Source organism: Linepithema humile, chromosome 5 (genome assembly GCF_040581485.1).
Source record: "Linepithema humile isolate Giens D197 chromosome 5, Lhum_UNIL_v1.0, whole genome shotgun sequence".
Classification (NCBI taxonomy): Eukaryota; Metazoa; Arthropoda; class Insecta; order Hymenoptera; family Formicidae; genus Linepithema; species Linepithema humile.
In genome coordinates, this window is record NC_090132.1 from 4632109 (window position 1) to 4649422 (window position 17314).

Sequence of the window (17314 nt, forward strand, 5' to 3'; positions counted from 1 at the left end):
TCGTTTCAGTCTAGATCTGGGTGTGTTCGGGCATCGAAAAGTTCTGTTCTGAATACTTCTCTCTATCTAGACACGCTTAGAAATATAAGCGGAGCGGAGCGGAGCTGATAAACGGTCTGTGGAATGTAAGATAAAGGCACCCAGGACCAGCTTGTGGTTGTCGGCGACGGAGAAGATACCCGCGAGAATGAAACGGAGAAGGAAGATCGGAGAAGAGAGCGGAGATAAATACGCGTGCGTGTCTCGAGTGGAACAAATTGGAGTAATTGTCATCCGTTATTTGCATTACGCGTAATCATAAAATCAATTAATCGCGCTGTCCGCAAAAAACTACTGAGATTTGCTCGAACATTTTCAACGTTTTCGTAAGTGAGGAAATTCTCAGGCGATTTTCTGCAACCACCGGGAGAACCGGCGACCTGATACGGCCCTAGTTACAACAGATGGTACTCGCAAATAGACGATGGAAAAGAAAGATCCAAGATCAGTAACCTCGATAGATTAAGAAATCGCGCGTGCTAACTACGTTGTTTTCTGTATTTCCAAAGATGCCACTACTCTTTTGCTTGAGCTCAACAAATATAATGTTTTTAACAAGTATTAAAACCGCTAGCATTTCCGTAAATTTACATTTTGGTGCTATTACACGAAAACGACTTTTATGTTTAACTTTAAATACAGAAATTGATATAAATTGTGTCCCATAGCTTGCATGATTAAACATTTAACTTTTTGGAATTGTATATGTAATTGTTATTTTCTATATATACCTTATCATTAAATTATATACATATTTAAACAATGAGCAATTGTACTCACTAGCTGGGGAACTGCAGAACGATTTGTTTTGCTCGCTATGGATTCCGTCTTATTGTTAGACCGCTTCATATCAACTCCATCGAAGATGAATATCGAAAATTCGCATTTATGTGGATGATCGAACGAAAGGCAATGCTCTTCACTTACACAAAAGTCACGAATTTACTTCGCGAATTAGCCGTGGCATCCGAAACTTTGTGCTGCAACGCGTCTACGCGCATAATTGTACTCGATTATTATCACCTTACGCATTCCACCATCCATTCGATACGCATTCCGAGCAAGCGAGACGAACGACGACTGCTTGGTGGTTATGTGAGGTTATCACGCACGGACACGCACACAACTATCATGTTTTACCGTTTTACATCTAATGAACACCGCGCGCCCATAGCGCTTCGATTCTCAGGACGTACTCGTATGTTATCGTTATGCCGTTACGCAGATATTATATGATGCGTCATGCTTACACAACGACACGTAAAGATAGCGGCATTGTCGTTAGAAAGTTACAGAAAGTTAGACATACTGTACCGATCTCGTAATACGACGAAATGCGAACATCCGCGATAAATAATATACCTCTGGCAATCGCTCGTCATTTTCGGGCGATAAATCAGCATTAATTCGAACTTGATATGCACTTCTGATGGAAAAAATACACGATTAATTGCGAAACATCTCTGTTGTGTTCTTCGAGCCGATGCAGGGGTAAAAATTGTTATGGCGGCCGGAGAGTGACGCGCGCAGCGCATCAGAAATATATCGATATATCAATATTTCGAGTTGATACGGAACAACTTAAGACGGAATCTGTAGCGAGTGAAATAAGCTACAATAACCTAGCTTACGAGTACGACTGTTTATTATTTAAATATACGTATAATTATGACACAGACGCACAATTACAATTGTTTCCAGATTAATTTTCATAAATCTAATTGCACATCAATGCGCAAATCTCAAATTCAAAGCAACGGCGCGACGTTTCGTGCGTCATAATCGTCATGCAATGTTAATTTCTTCGATAACGCTGTCGGTCTGGAATATTCCATCGGTATTCGACAATTAATACGCGCCGAATGTCGCTACATAAAATCTTTCGCGATCATTATCGATTTAATGCCATCGCAACCGATGCATCATTTGCGACGCGAATCGCAGGTGGTTGCTGCGAAAGCGTCGCGCCGTTGTTCAAAAAAATGATTCACGATTTTCGTTAGCACAATGATGGCAAAGGAGCAATACTTACGCGACATAAACGCGTGTCTTCTCTCATCACCGCTGTCGTTCTTCCGTTTTTTCTTTTTTTATCCTCTCGCGCCGCGGTCGAGATAAACACGGCGGTGCGGCGTGGCGTTCTGTGGCGCCCCCTCTTGACCGATAGAACCGCCCCGTGATCTCACGGAACGCGGTCCCCACGCGCGGCGACACATCTCAGCCGCACGTACGACAGTATTCATCTTACATGACACTCGCTTCATAAGCACAAAGATTCTCACGACGTCTTTCACGGCGCACCCGGTATCGCGCGCGGCGACGTATCAACCTAACCTCGAAATCCGCGGCAAGAAGCCGCATTGGGACGCCGTGCGCCGCGATTATTCCGCATACCACGCATCGCGCAATATCTACGCATGCACGCATGTACTCTCAAACGCCGGAACGATGTATACTCTGGTAGTGGGGTCGCCAAGCGTGCAACTAAACCGAGCTATCGTTGCGCGCGTGCGACGACACTAACCGCTTTCGTAAAATATGCGTATATTTGCGCTCAGAGTACTCACCCTCGTCCGGGTCCTCTAGATCTTCTGTCTGGATGAAGGATATATCTGAAACCCACAAACACCACAGGTTAGCGGAAAATCCCATGTTTTTGAAGAAGTCTCGTCCCGTCCACAGGCACTCACTCACCCGCCATCTTGTAACAAACTGCGGCGCGCTCCCGCGGCTATGTTCTGAATTGACGCTAATCGAGAGATAGTTTTTCGATTCTCGCGCTCGCACTTATCGCAATAGCGCGAAATTTAATATTTGCATCGCATGCTTATTAGGTAATTTATTTTTATTTATTAAAATTGCATAAATCATATCGGATAATATTCAAACCAGATAAATAGAAGGTAATAAAGAATTCGAGCATCTTCTATTTTGTTATCTAAAATTATTGGTCATGTAACCCATATATCAATGTTGCCCCCTTTTTGCACATACGAGCTACGATCGGTAGATCGCGATCGACCGATAGATTTCGGTGGGCACCCCTGTGTTAGAATAACGGGAGAGGTAATTCATAACGAAAATAAGACTTTATAAAAAAATGTTTGCAAAATACATATATATGATAAAACATTAAATTTCTTATTATATCATCTCAAGAATATAATATATATGTATGTGAATGTGTGTATGTAAAGTAATATACACTATATTATCGGTATTTCACAGTTTCTTAAAGATATGTTTACATTAAATCACTAATTATGTCCATATGCACAAACTAATTAAAATTATCAAAATTTAAAAAGTTTGTAAATAATCTGAACTTTTATAATTTTAATAGAAGAATTTTTTTAAAAAATAAATAACTTTTTGAATTTTATCAGTCATAAGTTTCAATGCGAGTATCATTAGGCACAACCGATAAAAGAATGACGATTGCATCTGATATCACGAAAACAATTAATAATTTAAAAATAAATTATATTTACATGTAAAATAAAAAAAAAAAATAATATTACAATAAACATTATTACTTTTTTATCAATTTGGTTACTTTTACAGTTCAGATCTTAGGTTTGTATATCTCATAATTCTGATTTTTATCTGTTATGTTCTTTTGATAACAAATATACCCAGGTAGCACATGTTCGTTTCATATACATTTCCTCTCTAAACGTATATGAATACATTAGACATAACTGCCTACCTGAAATACTTAAGTTGCTCCCATGGAGAATACCTATAAGCAAAACTTTTTTACACGGAACAAGTAAAATGAGCTTTCTTGGCATTTCTAATTTATACTTTTCTCCTGATTTGATTTCTTTCTATTTTTACTTCTCTATTGATATTTATTTTATACATATTCGTCTTATACATCATTTTAATCTCTTGAAATTAATGTTTATGATCTATTAAATCACAAACAGTATTTTTCTAGAAATCTATATAGTAGAAAAAGTATGGGGAGAAAAGTATGGAAAAATTTCAAGAAGAATGTTCTGTTTTTTCATAAAACCTCTATTTGCGCTCCAATTAACGCTTTTGACTTTTAAACCACAGAATTGTTTAAATCTTTATAACGTACCATCATGAAATTCCTTTGTCTATAGCCTTTAATTCCTTTTTATCTTTTAATGCATTGTATTGTAAGAAAAATGCCACAGAACATGTGATAACTGTATATAATATACAGCGCAAATAACTATCTATCATAATCATGATTATCTTGTGACGTTCCCATGAAAATTGTACGATATAAGAGAAGTGATAAAAGAATTGGTAAATGTTGATGTGATATGATCGATGTCATATGTTATCAGAGCATATGTTATCATATGCTTGTCCTTCGATAGTAGCTCTACACATTGGGCACTCAGTCAGTAGATCCGAACACGTTTTGCAAAATCCTCTGCAAAAATAAATTGATTATTGTATTGCATTCTTGTATAAATTTGCTGCTTTACAATTCAAATTTAAATCATATTACCTATGGTTACATGGTAGTAACCTTCTTGATGCTTTCTGGTCAAAACATAATGTACAAGAATCTTCTCTAACGCTAAGTCTTCGTAATTGATCGAGATATATGTGTCTAGGAAGTATGATTTTGTCTTCTGGTTTCAATATAGCATAGTCGTTAAATTTTTGAAATTCTCGATCGGTGGGTGGATATTTAAAAGGTACATTCCCAAAGTTAAAAAGGCATTGCTGAAATGACATAAAACTAGCCGCTGCAAAGAATCCAGACCTAAACATATCCGTAAAAATTATCGATTAATTATTTGATATTTAAAAAGTTTAATTTTATTCGTAACATAAAAACAGATGCATACCTTACTGTTTTAAATACTTGAATACATGGTTTAAGTGGTACACCATTGATAGAGAATATTATCTCTAATTTATTTAAATCTAATAAGCAGCCCAGAATATCACCAGATTTCCAGCATGGTCTATCGTGAAATTTTTCACTTCGTGCATTATACCAAATCAGTCTGCGACAGCCATCATAGGCCAAAGAAAATATATCATCTCCTATGCCATATCCCTCCTAATATTGGAATAAACGAAAAATAATGTAGTATTATGCACGATTAACAACTGTGTAATAATTGTAAATGTTTTGAAATATAGGTATAAATAGTTTACATGATTCAGAAACGTGCTATCCTTCGTGGCCCATCCAATTTGCATCACTCCTGTAGTTATTATCAGCGTTTCATAATACCATATGCCGGAATCTACTTGAAATGTACATCGTACACTTTCAAAAGAGTATGCATCACATCGTGCCTAAAATGAATATCATTAGATTAAAATAATGGACTATCCAGTAATAAAAAAGCAAAGAAATGTAGTATTAGTATAAGAATATATATATTTACCTCCAAACCATTAGGTGATATTTTCAGGTACTCGCTTACATCTTTCGTATTTAACATCACATTAATACCCGTTACATCAACCGAGTCGTGGGAATACTTTCTACCTTCCATTAAAACTAAAAAGAAGCAAAAATTATGTTATTGCTATTATATTATAACATCTCGTAAAATTATTATACTTACATAAGTTATCTAAACACCATTGTGCACAGAAACCAACTTGACGGCGTACATAATGTGTTTCCATAACAGCCCATTTTTCTAGTTCTAGCAATGGATTTTGCTTTTCTGCCATAAGACGTTTCTTAATAGTTACCTTATTCTCACCTATTTACATACAAGTATATATTAGTATATATTAAAATTTAAAAAAATACAAATTTTTATTAACTTGCTTACTTGTCTGTGCAAACTTCTCTAATGCTATTAAAGAATATAACATTACATAAGGCTCGACATCACCTCGCTAGAAAAAGAAAATCGTGTTAAGATATACTTTATAAAATATACTGGTACAAATACTTGTAGACACTTCAACATTAATTAAATAAAATAACTTACTAGATTTGAAACCAAATAATCTAAAGTAGCATCGGATAATATTGCTATACTACTAGGACCAGCAAGTTTCTCTGCAATACAACCAAGTACTACACATATATTACGTTGCTGTGTAGTTGTAATTTGTATTTGCCCAAGTTTTTGTGACAATTGAAACATATGCGATAATCGTAGCACAGAATCCTAGTTATCAAAAAATAATATTATTGTTTTTGTCATGATTTGTTTTTACAATATAACAAATGCCAACCTTTGAAGGTAAAGGGCAATCGTCTAATAGTAATATTATAACAGAAGGACCCAATGGATTGTGCATTGGAATAACATTGACCATAGAACTAACTACTTGTATCCAACCATCTTCCTTGTCCGCAATAGCATTTAATTTTAACATTGCTGGTGGTGGTTCATGATCACTAAATATATAAAAATAAACAGATGTTAGAAGAAATTTTTATGTATTTATATATATAATAACATCAATTATTATACTCACTTATCTACTAAAGTATCAAGACTTCCAAGTGTTTCTAATACAAGTTTGTCAATATTTGCTGATGTGGGAAATTTAAAAGAAGGAGATGCTGAATCACTAGGTGAGACTATACATATGTTTGGTTCTGGTATTATGGTATTTTGAGTTTCCGCATGACTGTTATTGCCACATGTCTCAAGTTCTGGACTGTCTTTACACAAACAATTGCCCATTCCCACAAATTTGTTATAATTCTTTCGGTAGATTATTGCTGGCTATCATTTAGGTTACATTTACAGAGCAGTGATACAAGCGTGCTATCAAATCTTGCATTTGACTAGGCTGAAAAACAAACTTGGATAATAATATGTGTTATAAAATGTGCAGTTAAAAAATAATTTTACTTACCGAAAAAGTGATATCATGATAAGTCATATCCTTTTACCATATATAGATTGTTATAAGCGTTTTATCTGCTTATCTGCTTCATCTCACTTTACACTTCGTGATTAAATGCAAATTAAACGCAGTGTTTCTTCTTAAGTCTTATTTATTAAAACTTGCATTTCAGCTTGTAACTATATTCAATCATGCATATTTCCCTCGAGCCAATCTATCAATAAAATTTAAAAAGATTAGAAAAATATAGTAAAATTTTATAAAACAGTATACGTAACATATTCACTGTTCTACTTGTATCTTTATATTTTAAAAAATATAAAGATTTATCAAGTTTTGATTTATTTAAAAAATAATTAATAATTAATCAAAACTTAGTGTTTCAAATTCGTAAAATCACAGTATCCTTCAATATTCGATCGAAAATTAGAATCGGATTGCGATTTCTCATTTTTAAGGTTATGTTACTGTTACTTTGCGCGACAAATTTTATCACACAGTAATAAGCGTAATATATATATAGATATGTATATATATATACATATATATATATATACTTTATTCCATTTGATATTACTTTGTCACTCTCACACTATACAACAGTAAGTAGTTCTCGCTCATACTTTGTAGGTTTTGCGAATTGTTGCGAATAACTCTGCCAATTTCTACATGACACGTTATCGAATTGTTGAGCAGTCGTGCAAATTGTGCCGTGTTGCATTTTATGTTCATATGGTGAGACGCACGCGTACGTGATCAACGAAACCTGTAAATTCGTGTAAATTCACATCTTTTCAATGATCTTTTGTTCAATTTTTACTTATTACTATTAACAAATAAATTGATTTCGCCCATTGAGAAAAATAACCAACTTTTCTTATCGTGCTCAAAGAGGAGATAAAACTGCTCCTGTTTACATGTGCAAAGTTGCTGAAATTTGCAAAAGAAGTAGCTATAAATCTCTTTAGCTATAAATAAATGATTCCTTGCAAATAATTCATCCGTATTTAAAGTTATTGTTCACATTTATCAAGTGATTGTTTTCATTTGCACATATTTGCGGCATTACGGATTACAGTGATAATAAACATTCTTATAAATATATCTGAATATGACGCATACATGTGACGTGAGTAATATATATAGAAATGCATGACGATGAATTGCCGTAAAATATTTCGGTTTTAGTGAAATATACATATGACACATATATACTCATGCAAATGTGCTGACATTTAACGTTTACATTTTACGTTTAAAGTTTGCGCGGTTTGTCACTTGCGATAATTCACTTCGATTATCGAAATCGCGCCAAATACTCGCGGTCCGTGTGGCACTGTTCAAGACAAACTACGCGAACGGAGCGAAGACGTTTCGTTTTTGAACCTCGTAAGGATAACAAGAAAATAAAACGCCGGCAGTGCGAAAAATCGAAAGTTCTTCACCAACACATATTTACCGCCACACGTCATCGGAATATTCTTTTCCACGATTTCAGGATGTGTAATGTTATCACATGGTGAAGACAGCTTGCGAATGTCAACGATCAATAGCATCGCGAAAATGATTTGGTGACTCATATGTCAAAAGTTTCGCATGAACCATGGTGTCGGGGGATAACGAGAGGCTACTGCCCGAACCCGAAAATTACGCCAAGTGTTTTTACGATCTCTTCAAGAACGTCGCTGAGGCGCAAAGGTGCGACAAAAGTGTGGCATATAACCTCTTTCACGATTTGTTTACTCGACGCTGTCGGCGGTGACTTCACCGCTAATCAATTTCTGCTGTACCGGTTTACAATTCAGCGGAAAAAATAATTCGGCTTCTGATTAAATAAAATTTTTAATTTAAATCTAACGGCGTTAATTAAATACGGGTCATGATGTATTTTATCGGCTTAAAACGTAACCTTAAATTTTTTGTTTATTAATCATTAATTTCCTTATTTATTCTTAATTTCGATATTTTAAATGTTTTTCATTAATCTCTTTACTATAAATTATCTTACTGTTTCATTATTTTGTACATAACATATTGAAATTTTCACATAATTCATAATAAAACAAATAATTTTATTATATTTACAATATTTATAATAAATTGTGATTATATTTATAATAAAATTATATAATTATTGCTATAGTATAGATAAAATACATTTTGACATTTGTGATATATATATAAATAGATTTAACAAATTGATTAAATACGGATGTTATAATAATATTTTTTCTAGAAGCAAGGGAGAATGGAGGAAGTGTAAAAAAAATAAAACCATTCGTAAACGAGACAAGAAAAAGGTATTATTCATTATAATAATGTTTTTATTTTTTAGTGAAATATATTTTGACATTTCTCATGTATGTGCAGATTGGAGAATTAAACGGAGAATTAAATTATAATAATCCACCTGAGATAGAAACATCTTGTAATGCCTCAGCATTTGCCGTGTTTGCTAGTGTGAGAAATGCTATTTTAGAAAAATATGCAAAATTGTCGAGTGAGGTTTATAGAGCATCAAACTGTAATTCTCCACCGCCCGAGCTTAGCGATACTATAGATACAGAAAGTGATGATGAAGATAGGATATCAACTATACAAAATTTACCAAAGGTGAAAGCAGTTCATAATAGTGTACTTTTATTTGTTATATACTTGTGCTCATGTACTCATGTATGTGTATTATATATAACTAAAACAAATCTTTTTCTTAATAAAGATTGTAGGTATCGGTTTAAGAAGCGTTTTCACATTGATGCGAGAAAGTAGAACAGTTGATCCAATTTTATGTACAAAAGCATTGTCGGCTTTATTGGATGTTTTGCAAGGGCAACTACCTGAAGGCCTTAAATCCGAACCAGATGATGTCATTGGTTTGTATCTTTGAGTTATCATTCTTTGTAAGCACAATTCACAAATTATGTATCTTAATAATATACTTTTTTAGATCCATTATTCGATCTGTTACTGGATCTTGCGACATCTCATGGTCCTGAGTCAGCTGCTGCCAATGATGGCAGTCACTTGACAGCTGTTGCTTGCGCGTGTTTGTTGAGTCTTGTTGTGGTCAGAGGAGATACTGGACGATTGTTGGCAGCAATAGCGGCTTTGCTCATGTCTCCAAGAGCATTAGCAGTACAAAATATTCAGGTACTTTCGCACAAATGGTGTATATAATCTATCACTGCTTTGCATGTGATAAATTACAGTATATTATAAAATGTAATTCTGTATTGTAGATGCCATGTGTGTTAACGTCTCTGCAGAGAAGTATTCACGCTGTTTTATTAGGTAAACTCGTTAGACCAGATTGGATTACATATGGAGTTCCTAAATGTTCCAAGATATATACTTCTACGCTTAAGTTACCAAATGAAATGAACAATATGGTGCTGAATGAGCGCAGCTTTGTAAGCGATGGAAAGTACTTATATTTGCACACATCTCGTGGATTATTGAAAATTGGAAGCGGCCACGGTGGTACAATATGGGGGCATATATACGTACATAAGGCAGATTTTTATCCAACAGAAATAGGATGGCTCGGCTATGCTAATGTTAGTTGCATATATTTGTGATTATACGATAGTAAATAATTTGTCACTTATACCAAGTTCTTGCAGAATTCATTATATTTCAAATGTGCACCGAGAAAGCAGAGTGAATTATTAATTATCAATGCAGAAACGCTTATAGTGACAGGAATTGCTGTATTAGAGGGAAAAGATTGGTCATCCTCTGTCATGTTCTCCGATGGCGAAAATTTAGGAATGATAACGGCGGGAAAAGATGTAAGTTTGTAATTGTGTATAAATATTTTTATTTAAAATATTTATAGAATTAATTCTCTCATCTTTTCTTAATAGGATGGCTTTGTGGTGCGTACAATAAATACATTGAGTAATCCTGTAACAGTTGCTTCTGAACTGCCACTGAAATTGGCAAGGAAATGTGTAGATATATTCGGATATGCGTCATTTGATGAAGAACAAGCGATACATACTTTAAATCCAGGATGTGACGACGAAATTGCAATGGTTACGGCAGGAAAAGAATTTGGTTTACTTAAAACAGTATCTGGAAAAGTAAGTATATGTGAGAAATATTTTTAACAATTTTTTAATTGCTCAATTTGATATATGTTATATAATATATCTAGTTTATTTTATTTTATATATAAATCTGTACTATTTATAGTTGTTGTATAGCGGAAAAGGAACTTGCCTAGGAATGAAGAGCAATACAAGGCCTAATAGGTGGCTGGAACTTACCTTTGGCAAAGGTCCGAGGATTGCGCATTTCGCGGCAGGTCACGATGGTCAACATGTTATTATGGTAATGGAGGATGGCTCTGTATTATTTGCCGGTACCGCTAGACGTGGGGAAGATGGAGATAGTAGTAAGTTTACTGTGGATAATAGCTATTTTTTAATTTATAACAACAAAAATAATACAAATTATTTATCTTATTCTAGATAAAGCTCGTAGGCAACCAAAACCTGTGAAACCAAAGAAAATGGCGAAAGTGGAAGGTCAGTTTATCGTAGATGCCGCGTGCAATAATGGATCTACTGCTTTAGTGACGAAAGACGGCTCTCTGTTAATGTTCGGCAAGGATACATTACATAGTGATCCAGTGACAGGATTAGTTACCGATTTAAGGGACGTGCTTATAGTTCGCGTGTCATTAGGAAAGGCTCATGCCGCTGCTTTAACCAATAAAGGGCATTTGTACACATTCGGCATCAATAATAAAGGACAGTGCGGTCGTGATTCTGCTACAGTGCATACCGTGAATAAAGAGATGGCTGTAGTTGCGATGGAAATGGGCACAGGAGAGGACGAACTGATAATAGCGGAAGAGGAGAGTGTGGATCCCGTGGAAGATTGGGAGGAAACGAGAGGAATGTGTCCGCCGGGGCAACATCAGTGGAGGCATCGCGTTTGCATGGTTTGCACGATATGCAGAGAATGCACTGGCTATAGTATATCGTGTTTGAGTAGTATACGTCCCGATCGGAATCCTGGCCAGGAGTGCGGCTGCGGCGAAGGAGACAGCGGATGCGCCGAGTGCGGATGCTGTCGCACCTGTGCGAGAAAGAGTTGCAGCAACGGTATATCGGGCTCCAACTTCCGAGAGTACCTGCAAAGACGACTGGGCGAAATAAAGCAGCGGCAAAGGAGCAAGGCAGGGCCAAGTGTCACTACTGTCAAATATGGAGTGAAGATCAAAGGGGTGAACAATCAACGCGTGGCCGGCCCCAGTATCTCGCAGAAGGGATTTCCGGAAAAAGTGGCATTAGGATTGGGCGGTAATCTTGCGGCCGAAGAAGCCGTTGGCGGCAGCGACGTGGAGAGAGGAGACGCGGCGAGGATCGCTAGTATATCACCGGCCAGAGTTCCCATACCTAGCGAAAGTCCCGTGATTCAAGTGTCCTGCGGTTTGCATCACACGGTATTACTTTTGCAAAACGGAGAAGTGTATACATTCGGTAGTAATATATACGGCCAGCTAGGCGTCGGGGATTTAGTGACGCACGCGGGACCGGTTCAAGTTAAATTACCGACCATTGCCACTCAGGTGGCCGCGGGGAGCAATCATACCGTCGTACTCACGTCAAAGGGCGAAGTGTATACGTTTGGCGCGTATCAGAAGGGACAACTTGGTATGAATTGGTGGAACGGTCAGAACGAATCTACGAACACCTCCCAAGCGAACCGTCGTGCCGATCGATCGCAACCGTGGCACAGTTTTCCGAATGTGGTTCCGAACATCGGACCGCGATGGGGCAGACGAGCGACGTGGATCGGCGCCGCTGGTGATCAAACTTACGTTAAGATAGACGAAATAAATTCCATCAGTTTAACGAGAAGCACCGTTATGGCAAACAAGAATTGCATCATTTTAATACCGCATCAGAACGAGCACGCAAATTCTTTTAAAAGTCTAGTGATAAGCAAACGTGACGGAACGTGCAACAGTTACAGCGGCGCGGATCAGGTCGACTTCAGCAATTGCGCAGCGTGTTTGGATCCTCTCTACAATGTTATCTGGACATTCAATTCAGCGAATAATGAGATAAGCTTGTACAATATAATATCAACGGAAGCTCGGACGATACCCGGTTTAGAAGCTTCCATACTCAATCCAGGCCTGGCGCTTCCGGTTGTCCCAACTTGCTTCGTGACTCGTTCTCAAGCCGCGATGCATTTATTAGCTTGTTTGGACACCTTGACGCAGGCTCAAGATGAAAATCTATCGATAGTCGAAGAGAACGAATGCAATCCATCGACGCACGGCAAGGTCTACAGTCGCGAAGACTTTGCCACCGTCAGCAGGTTTGAGAGTCACGGCGGAGGATGGGGCTATTCCGCTCATTCGATCGAAGCGATTCGATTTATGCCCGACACGGACATTTTGTTGGGAGGATATGGATTGTTCGGTGGCCGCGGTGAATACACCGCAAAGATAAAGCTCTTCGACATCGGGATCGATGGCGGGGACCAAGAGAACGACGGAGAACTTCTCGCGGAAACGGAAGAGATCCCGTACGAATGTGGACCGAGGCAGAAGTATTCGATTCTGTTTGATGAGCCTATTTCTCTGCAAGCGAACAGGTGGTACGTAGCGTGGGCCAAAGTCGGTGGACCGTCCAGCGATTGCGGCTCCGGCGGGCAAGGAATGGTCACGGCCGAAGATCAGGTGATGTTTTACTTTAAATCTTCTAAAAGATCCAACAATGGTACCGACGTCAACGCCGGTCAGATTCCGCAATTATTGTACCGCGTGATCACACCTGAAAATCAGACGTCGAACAGGCAGCGAGACCAAATTGAGCCGGTTTACGTGCTAAAGAGGGAATTCAGTAGGACCGTGACGAAGGAGTGCTTCCAATCCTTGATATCTCTTCTTCAGTGGAGCTGGAACACGTTGAAAGCGGCACTGGCCGACGCGGCCGTTCATATCGCGTCGTCGACTCACGCGATGCTCGAGATGGAACGGCTGGTTTACATAAGTAAAGCTAGTTTAAGATTGCTCAGAACGTATACCAATGAAATTTATCCTAATCACATCATAAAAAAGACACCGCCCGAATCGGTGCGTCTGGCGGAATGCATAGGCGAAGTGCGGGCGTTGTTGCGCCAAATTCTGTCTGATTCTTTGCCGATCACTCTGAAAAGCAAAGGAAAGACACGCTCTAATAAAAGTTCCGGCAGTACTTTGGGAAACAAGATGACCAACAGCATACTGGACGAATGCCACAAGACGTTCGTAGCTTGTTATCATGCTTTTTATCCCACCGCGTATCTGAAATGGACATCCTTGTGTGAGTTGTTATCGGAAATCGATAAGGAACAAGGTACAACCACAAAGGACCGTCTTCTTTCCGCCGTTCTGGCTTCGTTGTGCAATTCTGCAATACGACTCAGATGTACGTTTCCTATACTGAGCAATATCATGGAAAGCAGCGACAGTGTGAAACGACAGCTCAGTCCATCCGACAATGCTGGTCTTCTTATGATGAACTCCACGGAAACTCATCAGTATCCGATTTTGGTGGAACAGATCAGTTACAAGTCGCAAGTGGAGAGCTCTGGCAAGGAGATCTTGAATTGGTCGTTTCGCGAGGTGCTCGACAGATTATTGGATCTAATATTGATACCGATCAAGAGGAACCTTTGTAGAGAAAAGACTCATTCACTGTCCGAATTGGTTCTTCATTGCTGTTATTTGCTGGCACGAGTTATCGCCGAATTGGCTGCGCAATCGAGCGGAAACGAGGACGAGCTACAGGCAGCATGCGGCAGACTCATGTATACGACGCCTTCGAGATTCACAAGGACAAATCAATCGAGATCGTGGAACACGGGTAACGGTTCTCCGGATGCTATTTGCTTTTCCGTCGACAGACCAGGCATACTTATAGCCGGTGTCGGTATCTACGGAGGCGCAGGAATATATGACTATGAATTGGAATTGTTGGATGATGTGAGTAATGTATTTACATTTCTATAAATTTGAATTCTACAGTGCTAATTTTTTTTTTTTTGCAGCAAAATAATACCGGTAACGATCCGTCGCATACTCAGCGCTGGAGCAGCTTGGACTTTACGAGAGGATCTTTCGGACCAGATGATTGTATCAATGATGTGGTAGAATTGAAATTTGACAAACCAGTGCTTATAAAAGAGAATGTTAAGTATGCCATTAGATTGCGAAATCGTGGAGGACGTACCAGTAACGGCGACGGCGGCTTAAGCGTTGTGAAAGGAGCAGATGGCACGACGTTTACCTTTACGGCTTGTTCCCTAAGTTTTAATGGTGCGTTGAAAATTTGCACGTACTTGAGGAAGATATTATGCAGATATATGGATATTAATGTGCCATGTTGTTGCAGGTACAACGCAAACTAGAGGACAAATACCGCATATTTTATACTATTCGAATCCACAAGATTCCGACGGGCAACACACGAATAAAGCCATGGCGGAAGTGCAAGCGAGAAAGTGTACACTTGCCATGACCGCAACAATCATTCAGCGATCGAACGAGATTTTCTCCCTGGCGCGAGAAAGAGCTGAAGAAGTAATAGCGAATGAAGTTCTCGGTAACGCGACTTTTGTAACAACTCTCCTGCCGCTAGTGATGGCTCATATTAGTCCTCTAGCTACTTCAGATCCCAGAGTAAGTGATTCTGAACATTTCTTAAAATTATTTTAGATGGCAGCAGTATTTTTAATATCAAAATTGTTTTTATTTCTTTCAGAGCAGCGTACAAATACTCACTCTGATACAGGAGATGTTACCGCACGTCGCTGCTTTGAACTTATTGTCTGCGATGGGAACTTCTCAAATATCTCAAGATAGTGAAACTCAATCACACTTTGCTCCTCCAATTACTACTAGTCATCATTATACTTGGTTAGAAAGCGAACATCCTTATAAACCCGCGACAGTGTCGTATTACAAAGTCACTTTTCCGGAAACGGTGAAGTGGCTAACTGTTGAATTTACTCCGGAGTGCGGAACGTCGCAACCAGAGGACTATCTACAACTTTATATACCAAATATAATTTCCAACTCCTCCGCTGGGTAAATATATAATATTTTCGTACATAATATATTGCATATGCATATCTTATACCTAGATTTTTACCTTTACAGGACAGCTCTGAATACTTTAAGTGAAGATGCTCCTCTATATTGGCCGGTATTGCATAAATTGAGCAATGTTCAGAGTCAATGGCCACAAAATGCTGTTGTATTATCAGGTAAATATCAGGTATTAGCGAAAAATAGATAATATTATATAATTGCACAAAATACGCTCAGTAAATTGTTTGCTCTTGTTTAGGAAATGAAGTGATATTTTCTCTGGAAACCGCGTCTGATTATATGAAGAATGAAAGTTCCATCACGTACGGTTTCAAATGCTTGGTTATTGGTTACGATTGGATAACGTCTGGCCATGGTCTGAAAAATTTGGAAATTGAGTTGTCCTTCCTCGGAGGAGCGTGCGCTGCAAGTCTCATGAAGAAAAATTTATCGTTACCTCCAGTATCCTGTAAGTACAACACTTCTTTCATTTTATATTAATAAACCAATAAATATGAATATGTTCATGAATGCTAGTATGTTTTAAAATATTTCAAACGTTACTGTGAGACGGTAAGTTCTTCTAGTTTGCGAGAAGATATCTCAAGAAGATTCCTTGTTATTTCAATCGTGTAAAAAATAATAATTTCTTAGATTAATTTGATGCTATAATACTATGGTATTATAATGACATCATTATTTTTAGCGGAAGAAGTTGAAGAAGACTTGGAATCGATGCAGGAAACAGCAAAGAGGATTTTCTCCGTACATTCGGCATTACTTGGACGAGGATTTGCACTCGCGTCGTCTCCTACCGTTTCACAGGCTCTCGACGGCGTGCTTCCGTACAGGTAAGTACTCGAAACATCAATTTTACTATTTTAAAATTAAAAAAGAAACTGTATCGATAGAGTATATAACAATTATTATTACGATTTATGAGAGAGAGAATATTCTATACATTATATATATCTAGAAAACTTAATGTCTTTTACTTGCAATCAACATATGTAAGACATATGGTTTCTTTTTTAAAAAATCCAATTGAACCAGTATTTTATTTGTCTGCGTGGCGATAAATTATCTCGAACAAGGCCACAGCAAATAGGTCATAAATACACATAAATATCTGATGATACTTAATCAATTGCGTGACGTGATACATGAATCGCGTATTTCAGCAATTTAAACGTAAACACATAAAAAAATCATATAATTTTTAAACTCATAGTGTTTTACGCGATACTACGTTTTTAGTTGATAATTATATAACTGGGTTTTCGTCATTATCTGTAAAATACAGATAACATAAATTAACATTTATTTTCGCGAATGTATTAAATGATATATAGA

At 37.6% G+C, this 17314-nt stretch overlaps 3 protein-coding genes across 10 annotated transcripts in view; 1 reads left to right on the forward strand and 2 right to left on the reverse strand.

Moving 5' to 3' along the window:
* LOC105675445 (serine/threonine-protein phosphatase 4 regulatory subunit 1) overlaps positions 1-2755 on the reverse strand; it is a 123387-nt gene extending 120632 nt beyond the window's left edge. For 2 of the 4 annotated variants that reach the window (XM_067355607.1, XM_012372607.2), the window contains exon 1: positions 2607-2755. In XM_067355607.1, the coding sequence (XP_067211708.1) occupies positions 2607-2691 (85 nt within the window). In that variant the 5' untranslated portion in view covers positions 2692-2755. Of the gene's footprint in view, positions 1-2071; positions 2094-2606 lie in introns of those variants that run through there. The other 2 variants (XM_067355608.1, XM_067355610.1) reach the window with 2 other exon arrangements.
* Positions 2756-3109: 354 nt separating this feature from the next.
* On the reverse strand, positions 3110-7629 carry LOC105675382 (RING finger and SPRY domain-containing protein 1-like). Of its 5 annotated transcripts, none has more exons than XM_012372490.2 (12): positions 7488-7629; positions 6874-7078; positions 6487-6807; positions 6241-6406; positions 5991-6173; positions 5829-5895; positions 5613-5756; positions 5430-5545; positions 5194-5337; positions 4878-5095; positions 4532-4792; positions 3110-4453 (listed from the first exon to the last, which is right to left on the reverse strand). In XM_012372490.2, exons 3-12 carry the CDS (start codon positions 6696-6698, stop codon positions 4351-4353), a joined length of 1614 nt encoding a protein of 537 aa, XP_012227913.1. In that variant the 5' UTR covers positions 6699-6807; positions 6874-7078; positions 7488-7629; the 3' UTR covers positions 3110-4350. The 5 variants fall into 5 exon arrangements, with proteins under 5 accessions (XP_012227913.1, XP_012227914.1, XP_012227915.1 ...); XM_012372491.2 differs by lacking the exon at positions 7488-7629 and adding an exon at positions 7442-7456; XM_012372492.2 differs by lacking the exon at positions 7488-7629 and adding an exon at positions 7151-7368.
* A 526-nt stretch (positions 7630-8155) lies between these two features.
* The window catches only part of hiw (highwire), a 170202-nt gene continuing 161043 nt past the window's right edge, over positions 8156-17314 (forward strand). Inside the window, exons 1-16 of the mRNA XM_012372487.2 lie at positions 8156-8562; positions 9101-9164; positions 9235-9477; positions 9584-9737; positions 9812-10014; positions 10104-10421; positions 10488-10655; positions 10731-10949; positions 11062-11263; positions 11340-14854; positions 14920-15187; positions 15264-15550; positions 15633-15958; positions 16031-16137; positions 16221-16430; positions 16668-16812. Coding sequence (XP_012227910.1) covers positions 8468-8562; positions 9101-9164; positions 9235-9477; positions 9584-9737; positions 9812-10014; positions 10104-10421; positions 10488-10655; positions 10731-10949; positions 11062-11263; positions 11340-14854; positions 14920-15187; positions 15264-15550; positions 15633-15958; positions 16031-16137; positions 16221-16430; positions 16668-16812 — 6524 coding nt within the window. The 5' untranslated portion in view covers positions 8156-8467. The remainder of the gene's footprint in view (positions 8563-9100; positions 9165-9234; positions 9478-9583; positions 9738-9811; positions 10015-10103; positions 10422-10487; positions 10656-10730; positions 10950-11061; positions 11264-11339; positions 14855-14919; positions 15188-15263; positions 15551-15632; positions 15959-16030; positions 16138-16220; positions 16431-16667; positions 16813-17314) is intronic.

Bases quoted from the DNA above. Each gene is read 5' to 3' on its own strand.
- LOC105675382 (XM_012372490.2), bottom strand. From the start codon at position 6,698: ATGGGCAATTGTTTGTGTAAAGACAGTCCAGAACTTGAGACATGTGGC. The intron at 6,407-6,486 runs GTGAGTATAATA...TTATATATTTAG, and splicing joins CTTGATACTTTAGTAGATAA to TGATCATGAACCACCACCAG. The intron at 5,757-5,828 runs GTAAGCAAGTTA...GTATGTAAATAG, and splicing joins AGAGAAGTTTGCACAGACAA to GTGAGAATAAGGTAACTATT.